General features: G+C 61.5%; 1 protein-coding gene across 1 annotated transcript; it reads left to right on the top strand.

The window, feature by feature from the left end:
* The first annotated feature begins 522 nt into the window (after positions 1-522).
* On the top strand, positions 523-1,946 carry C1QTNF8 (C1q and TNF related 8). Its single transcript, XM_008050102.1, is given in 5 exon segments — positions 523-627; positions 629-731; positions 1,399-1,482; positions 1,485-1,584; positions 1,586-1,946. Coding segments are annotated over 5 exon segments (753 nt in total).
* Positions 1,947-8,962: the final 7,016 nt, after the last annotated feature.

Genomic DNA, 8,962 nt, shown 5'->3' with positions numbered 1-8,962 from the left:
GACTGGCAGGGGATAACGGCCATCTTTCCCCCTTGGTGGGACACATGGGGTGGCCCCCAGGATCCCTGGAGGCCCCTCCCCCCCAGCTCAGGCATACTCTCATCTGGCAAGATGTCCCCTGCTGAGCTGTGCCTCCAGGGGGTCCCTCCCACACTCCCCACCCCCCCACCCCTATCCACCCAGGGCTGTATTTCCCTGGAGTGGTCTGAGACCCTGCCCAGAGCTCTGACCAACCACGGGGCTCCTGGAAAGGCCCCACACATCTGTGTGTGGAGGCTGACCCAGTGCCCCCTGCAGCCCCCCTCTGTCTGCCTGGTACAGGTTCCCAGCTCTGGAGACTCCAGGGGTTTGGGCGCCTGCTGCCACAGAGAGTGGAGGCCTGGGAGGCCAGGGTGACCAAGAGTGGCCTCTGAGTCTCAGCTTGGCCTCCACGGGGACCCCTGTTTTCCCCGTTGTCTCCCCGACAGGGTTCAGTGGCCTGCCGGCAGGTGCCCAAGACACCTCTTTCCTGCCCGCCCCCAGATGGCGGCTCCTGCCCTGATCCTCTTGGCCCTGGCACTGCCCGTGGGGGCGTGGCCTGACCTGGGGTTGCCCCGGCGGGCCTGTGTGCACTGCTGCTGCCCAGTATTGGCCCCTGGCCGCCCCTGGCCCCTACACCCGCATGAGCGACAGCTGCCCGTGAAGGATGTTGTCCTGAGTGAGGCCTACTGTAGACATCTCTATCCTGAAAGGTGAGTCCAAGGTGCTGCCACCTGCATCCCCAGGTGACGCCCACATGGAGAGGGAGCTGGAGGGGGATAAGGACATGACAAAGGGCCCGGGATGGGACACACAGAGCGCCTGTCCCTGCCGGGCGCCCTCAGTCCTCCTTCAAGGAGGAAGAAGTCTGGAGAGGGGCCTGGGCCACAGGGGGTGCCGAGGACCCCAGAAAGGGGTGCAGGATCCCCGACACCTCCAAGGGAACACTCCTTTGGGAAGGGAGGGAGGCCCTCTTGGTGTGAGACTCCCTTCACAGAGGCTCCTGAGAGCTGCACAGCATGCTGTGCATAGTTAGACTTGGATAAGAACTTCCCACTCCACCCTTCAATGCCCAGCTCAGACCCTTCCCCGGAGCCCACCCTGAACTCGCGTGTCCCTGCCCTCCCCTGGGGACAGCCTTTGCTACGGGCCTTGGTCCAGCTGCACCTTCAGGACTGGCTTCTCACTGCCTGCATGAGGGGCAGCTGGCACACCTCTTACGGATGGGGAAACTGAGGCTTAGAGAGGCGAGATCACCATCAAGGACGCAAGGTCCTTTCTGCAACCCTCGGGCCCCGGCCCTTCAACCACTCTCGGTGGTGCCTAGAGGGACATCTCGGTGATGCCAGCCTGACCAGCAGCCTGATTGCTTCCCCACAGGTGAGAAGGGCGATGCAGAGGTCAGAGGTCGCCCCCGCAGCAGTGGGAAGGAGGGCCCACAGGGTTCCCAGGGCCTGCAGGGGCGCCCGGCCAGAAGGGACAGGCGGGCCTGCTGGGCACCCCGTGCCCGTGAGCCTATGCAGCCTTCACAGTGGGCCGCCGAGCGGGCCTGCACACATGGATGCACCCTGGGGGTGCCCTTCGACAGGGAGCTGGTGGACACGGGCAGCGCCTCTCACCTTGCCGCGGGCCGTTTCCGCTGCATGGTGCCCGGCGTCTACTTCCTCAGTCTCAACGTACACACCTGGAATGGCACAGAAGCCCACCTGCACGTCATGCATGGCCGGCAGCCCATGGTCGTGCTGTACGCACAGCCCAGCGAACGCAGCCTCATGCAGGCCCAGAGCCTGCCGCTGCTACTGGCAGCCGGTGATGCCGCCTGGGTGCGCATGTTCCCGCACGACCACAACAATGCCGTCTACGGCGAGCCTGGGGACCCCTACATCACCTTCAGTGGCCACAGAGTCGCCCCCGACACTGAGATCTAGCCAAGCCAAGGCCCTGCGGCCCACCAGAGTCCCTGTTGTGTGGAGAGAGCCATGGTGGAGCGCCGGCTGCAAGCAGAGATTGAGTTATGGGGTGATTGAGCACCATCTGTGTGCAGGGGTTGCGTGATGGAGTGATTGAGCGCCAACTGTGTGCAGGGACTGAGTGATGGGTGATTGAGCACCGACTGTATGCAGGGATTTGTGATGGGGTGATTGAGCGCCGACTGTGCAGGGATTGCGTGATGGGGTGATTGAGTGCCGACTGTATGCAGGGATTTCGTGATGGGTGATTGAGTACCGACTGCATCCAGAAATTAAGTGATGGGGTGATTGAGCACTGACTGTGTGCAGGGATTGCATAATGGGGTGATTGAGTGTATGCAATTTGGCAGTGGAGCACAGAGCATGGTGGGAGCATGTCTGATGCATGACTGGCTCTTGTGGGGTTGGACACACACAAAGTGATCACCTGAAGCCACATGCAGCAGGTGGGCCAGGGTGGCAGTCGGCGGCACCTTGCACTGGGCTGTGGGAGACCACTGCTCACCATGTGTCCCCTGGCAGTGTGCGGCCTGTTCTACACATAAAGGCTGTAACTGGTGCCAGGAGGCACTTGCTTTTTGTCAAGTGTTTGCAAAGCACCCGCTGGAGCACTGGATATGGGGGTGGCCACAGATGTCAACAGAAGAAAGTGACTTCCCTGGGGGTGGGGCTTGGAGAGGATGGCCTGGGGAGGCTTTTTCCCTGTGAAACGTGACCGGGTGCTGGTGGACTGGCCAGGGCCTCAGGGTCCCCTGGTCTATTGAGAATGGTGGGGGTAGAGGAAGATCAGCCCTGGGAGTGCCAGGCTCTGGGCCCAGGGTCACTAGCACTCAAACACAGCTGAGAGCCTGGGCCAATGCCTGTGGGAGAACAAAGGCCCCATTGGTGAGTGGACTGTGCCCTGTCCTTCCAGGCAACAGATTGGTCCAGCTGGTGTCACTGGATGTCTCCATTGCCCTCAGCAGCCGGAGCACCTGTGACTGCCCCTCACCCAGGCCTTCCCAGCCACGTGTCCAGAGCTGCCCCTCTGGCCTGCGTCTCCTTCCCTCTCCTTCTAGTCCTCCACCGCTGGGATATCCCCCCACCAGAGTCACCCTGACATCTGGTCCATGGCAGTGAGGCCACCAGGCCTGACAGGAACAGCATCTGGAACTGCCAGGGCCTGCCCAGCTGGCAGAGATTTGGGAAGCTCTGAGGAGCCACAGGCCAGGTATGGAGGGGCAGGAGGGCTCACTGGGGCCTGTGTGTACTGGGCAGACTCAGGGCTCTGGGCGTCCTCATAGGAGGCCCTGTCACCAAGCGCCAGCTTGTCCTGCCCTCGTAAGCACCGGCCCTGTTGCCCATCCCCAGGGACCCCATGGGTGGTAAGATTCTGCTCCACCCAGGATGTCTCTGAGGGCCTGGCCCTGTGCCTGGGGTCACCCCATAGGGCGGTGCCAGGGCCGGGGGATGTGGGAGGGGCAGGGCCACACCTTATGGGAAGAGGGAACTGCCAGTCCACCTCAAGGTGGCCACACTCGTGGGAAGGAACAGCAGAGCAGAGTGGCCCCATCACCAGAAGACCCCATCCAGGGGGGTGCTTCAGTGACCCCACAGGACCTGGAGCCAAGGGCCATCCCACCCTCGGGGCCCAGGGGTGACAGTGGGGGTTGGATGGAAGGGTCGGCAGCACCCCCACACTGGCACCTCATGAGGACAGGCCCAGTGCAGCTCACCCATCCCCCCCCTCTACAGAGAGAGATCCGTGACAGGGAACACCTGGAGTCCGGCTGACTCTGACCCACCTCATTCCTGTCCTGGGACAGAGGGTGCCCAGCCCTTGTGGTGAGAAACTGAGGCCCAGTCAGGGTCCGTAGAGCACCCCGGCATGCATGTCCCAGGAGCCACCCTCACAGGGCAGGCCTGGGGGGCCAAGGATAGCCCCCACAAAGCAGAGTAGGAGGAGGGGCAGCCCTGGCCAGTAGGCAGACGACCTGGGAGGGCCGGGGACCCTCATTAGCCAAAGAGGCCCATCTGGAAGGAAGAGGCTTTCTCTCAGCTGCCCCTGCCACTTCCTGGGCCTAGGCCTCTCCTGTCCCTCCTGAGCCATCTCGCTCCAAGGCTGTCACCAGGGCCAGGCTGCCCCGCATTCCACGAGGACTGTTCGAAGCCTCATCTGTGTCTTTGGGCATGCAGGGCTTTGGGCTCAGCACAGCCCAGGACAACAAGGCTTGCAGTGTCCTGGGCAGCACTGGGCCTGAGCCGCAGGCCCATTGGTTGGGGGTACATGGGGTGGGCAGAATCTCAGGCTGCACTTTGGCCTCTCATGGCTGGGGTCGCCAGATATGCCCAGGGTACCTGGCAAGCAGAGGTGTCGGGATCCACTGCAGGCGCTAATGGGCCTTGGTGGCACCAAGGCTTCCACTGCGGGTATAAAGCAGGGGGGAAGGGAGGATCCTGGGCCCCTGCCCAGCCTGGCCTCCTCTCCCAGCCTTCCAGGACTTTTTAGGGCTGGTCTGACTGGAAGGAGCTGAGAGACAAGCCTGCCCTCCTGCTGTGCATCCTGGGCACACTGTCCCGCTTCTCTGAGGCACTGGGCACTAGGTGGGCATCTTGGGTGGCAGCTGGGCTCTGTTCTGGCACAGAGGTGACTCTGCCTCCTTCAGCCTTGAGGCCTGAGTCCAGCTGCCCTTGAAGGTTCAACGGGGCTCCCAGGAGGGCTGAGCAAGCTGGGCCCTGGCAGGCAGGCACACCACTGGGGCTTCCTGCATCAAGGAGGGTCCCCTGGGAGCCCGTTGGGGTCCAGAGTGGTGTTACTCAGAGCGTCGGAGGCTGTGGGGCAGGGTGGGCTGTGGGGACTGGTCCCACTGTCCATCCAGAGGGCCATGGTCTAGAGGAACAGCAGGTCTGAGCAACAGTCACACATCCACAGGTGTGCACGCCCTCCTCTGTCGCGAGCTAGATCATTTCATCCCCTGAAACGAGGCTGCCCCCATTGGCAGTTGCTCCCCAGCCCTCACCCAGCCCAAGGCAGTTGAGGCCACACTCTGGACGTCTCATATCCATGGAACCACCCCCACATGGCCTTTTGTTGAGATCCATCATCTGCTGATGGACACTTGGGTGGTTTCACCTCTGAGCTGTATGGATAATGCCAGAATGGACATTTGTGTAAACATCCGATGTTTTAACTCTGTAAAAATAGCATTGAAGAGAACCCGGAAGATAGAGAATTCTGACTCAGCTCAGTTTGGGGTGGGGACTTTCCCTGTGAGATATTAAAATGGGGGATAAAGATGTCATAGTTAATGCAGTGTGCACCAAGCAGAGATGGACAGAGCAACCAGGAGCCCCCTGTCGCCCCAAAGGACAGAATAACACCCCACAGGGGAAGCCAGGGGCAGGGCGGGGGACTTTTCCACTCAACATCCACGTCATGTGCTGAGACAGATTTTGGCTGACTGGAAGTTGTCAGCAGCACGGCCATTACAGACGTGTGACTGTGCACCCACGTTCACAGCACCATCCTTCACCACAGAAGGAGGCAGGTGCCATGTCCTGAATGTGGCCCCAGAACTTGTGCTGAACCTTCTCGCATGGACAGCCCGCATGGTGGGGTGGGAGTTGGGATATTTTGGACAGCAGCACAAAGGAACTAAGACAGTGGAGACAACCCAAGAGTCTGTCGGTGAAGGAGGGACACACAAAATGTGGCTCACACACTGGGTGTCACTTGGGAGGTCCCAACACTTGCTACAGTGCAGGCAGGCATGGAGGATATCGTGCTGTGTGAAGTGAATCAGTCACCACGGGACCAGTCCCGTGGGAGCTGCCTCCAGGGGGTCCTAGAGTAATCGAATTCATAGAGATGGGATGTGGAAGAGAGGCTACAGAAGGGCTGGGGACAGAGCTTCGGCCTGTGATTTTGAAAGGCTTTGGGACGGACAGTGTTGATGGTGGCTACATGTGCCTCGTGCCACTGAAATTCGCACAGGGTCACGTTGGGTTATGTGTATCTTACCAAAAGATTAAAAGTATGTGGGACATCTGACTGATCTCTGGATGGAAAAGCCTTGATTAAAAGGAAAAAAAAGTAGCTTCCAAGTAGATACATTATACCTTTGGTTTCATAAAAATAAAACTACTCCACTCAGGCCAGAAGCTAAAGCCACTGGGAGGGGCGCCCACCCAGGGACAGCACCGATGAGGGCGAGAATGAGGACACCTGGGAGGGAATCAGCAGACGTGGGGAGGAGCCGAGTCGTCTCGGTGCCACGGACCTGTGAGGATGCCCCTCCACACCACTGAGAGTGTATCCAGATATTCTCGTGGGGCCTCCCCCACATGGCCTTCATGGTCACTGCCATCCCAGCTTCCCAGCGTCCTGGTCACTGCCATCATCTGTGTCCCTCAGGAAACGTGGGCAGGTTTGGGGGCTGCAGCCAGATGCCCTGCCTGGCTGGGCCAGAGCAGGATGGCCTCCAAGGGCACAGAGATAGACCCACTGTCCAGATAGCTGTGAGGCCTGGCCAGGACCCAGGCGGAGTGGGTGGGAGGCTGGAGCAGATGGACACCCCCTCACCCCGTGGCCACCCTCGGGCATCAGAACAGGGATGTGAGTGGGGGGCAGTTGTCTCCCACTGCTCTGCACTGACCGCTGACCACAGTGGACAAAATCAGTAGCTTCCAGCTGCGTCTGGCAACTGGGAAGTCCAGCAGGGCACGGGAGGGGAGGGAGGAGAGAGGCTGCTGTCCTCAGTGGGAGGTCTCTGCTCCATCAGGGGGCCTCTCCCCATCTACTGCTCTGATAACAAGATGCCCTGGAGCACTGCATTGCCCACTGCTCGACAAAGTATCCTTAGAATAAACCATCCTCAAGTGGCTCAAGCTGACACGCCTGTTTCCTGGGACAGGGGCCAGACCCCGGAAGCACAGTGGGGCATGGAGGAGAAACATGAATAGATTTGGGTGGGGCAAGGCCAGGGTGGGGGCAGAGGCAGGGTGGGGTAATGGGAGCCATGGGGAGTGGACTGCTGCAGCCAAGCCAGATGGGTGAGAAGGAGCCAGGAGGCTGACCGAATCCAGCCACTCACCAGGGACCTTGGGACACGAGGGAGCGTGTGGGCTCTGGGCCCCATGGGCTGCCAGCTTCTGCCCCCACGCAGAGGCGCCCTACTGCAGAGACCCTGAGCTGACCAGGTGGTCAGGCCATCCCAGAGCAGGGCAGGAGGGCAGTCCTCCCCACTTGGGCTCCTCAAGACCGCACAGCTGACCCCACACCCTCTCCCTACCCCTTGCTCTTGGGGTCCCAGTTGACCGGAGGCAGTGGGGGCCCTGGGAGCCTGGGCCGGCTTGTGGCCGCCCCTAGCTATCCCATCCCCTCTGCCAGCGCCACTCACCTGCCTGCCCCCTGCTTCCCCCAGGGCCTCTATGCATCCCTCCACAGGGCCTCACATCCTGCCCAGGGCGCCCTAGCGTTCTCTTGCTGGTGGGGGTGAGCTCCCAGCAATGTGGCCGAGCCCCATTGCCCTCACGTGGGGATGGCGCCCCGCTCTGCCCGCAAGGGCTCCCTCCACCCCCACCCCCACCAGGCAAGCAGACACCCCTACCCCCACCCCACCGAGGCCTTGCCCGGGGGCCGGATGTCCTGAGCACAGTCACTCGGGAATCTCTGGAGCCCAGAGGCCAATAAAACCCACCCATGCGGCAGAAGCCATAAAGAAGGGGTTGGGTCATGGCCGGATGTTTGCTCGGCACCACACCCACCCTGGCTCTGGGACCTGTGAGTGGTCTCGGCAGCCCTCATGGCCCTTGGTGAGGGCACGTCTGCTACCCACAGGAGACCAGGTCAGAGGGTAGGCCAGGAACAGGGCCTGGGAACATACCAAGGCGGTTCAGGTCTCTGCTCCTGGAGACCCTACCAGGCCGCTAAAGAAGGTTCCTTTGAGGTACCCAGGGCCTCATCCCCTCCACCATGGCTCTGGGGGCCACCTATACCAGCACACCAGGTCCTCAGGAGCCTCTGGGTCATCCTCGGCTTCTTTGGTCCATGAGGCCATCAGATCTAGGGTCTATTGGTCCGCACGTCCCAAACAGGTCCCAGCCTGAGACTGCACCCTTCTAGGCCCCTTGCAGGCATGTCTGGGCCCCTACCCGGGCAGGCTTCCTGGGGTAAGCGTCCTCCTGGAGGCCTCCCTGACTCCAGCCTCTTCCCATCCCTGGTCTGTTCCCTCTCCTAAGCCGGAGGGAACATACCAGGGCGGTCCAGGAAAGGCTCCATCCTTTCTGGGGACAGCCTAGAATGAACACCCTTGGGGGCCTAGGGTCCTGCGGCTACACCTCTCCCCTGTGCCAACACATACCTGTGGGTGTGGGAGCCTGTCCTGAGTTGTCCTCCGGAGCAGCCCTTGGCTGGCCGGACCCTGGGGCAGGCACTTACAGCTTCAAATCAATTGGGAGACATTGATCTGGGCAGTAGTTTTGGCGCCATCTGCCTGTCCTGTCATTCCGAGAGGATGCACTTTGTATCAGAACCAGATGGGGCATGGGGCGGCAGTTTGAAGGCGCCTCCGTTTCCCCAGGGCACTCTGGGTACTCCCCTCCTTGGGCTGCTGGTCCCCGAGAGGGTGGGGCTCTGCCACCAGCTCCTGGTGACCGGACACAGAGCTCTGTGGAAGCATGTGGGGAAGCCTCCCACACGGGACTGTGGCTGAGCTGGAGCCAGATGGTGGCTGCTCCCTATGGGCCCTGGGGGCAGCCCCAGCAGGGACCCACATGGTTTCCATGTTTCCTGAGCCCTGTTTACAAGCCCTGCTTGTCATCCAACTGTCCCGGTTGCCCCTTCCCACAGGGCATTTGACCACCCCATCCTAGCCTTGTCTGGCTCAATGCAGACTGGGGGCCAGGGACGGAGGCCAGGGCTGGGGAGAGGGCTCGGGGCTGGGGTGCAGGGTCCGGGCGGTGGGGCTGGGGCCAGGGGAGAGGGCGAGGGGCTG

The sequence above is a fragment of the Carlito syrichta genome, unplaced genomic scaffold (assembly GCF_000164805.1).
Source record: "Carlito syrichta isolate Samal-C Ts95f unplaced genomic scaffold, Tarsius_syrichta-2.0.1 Scaffold142966, whole genome shotgun sequence".
Lineage (NCBI taxonomy): Eukaryota > Metazoa > Chordata > Mammalia > Primates > Tarsiidae > Carlito > Carlito syrichta.
Note: the sequence above shows the minus strand (reverse complement) of the source record. Positions and strands in the feature narration are given on the sequence as shown.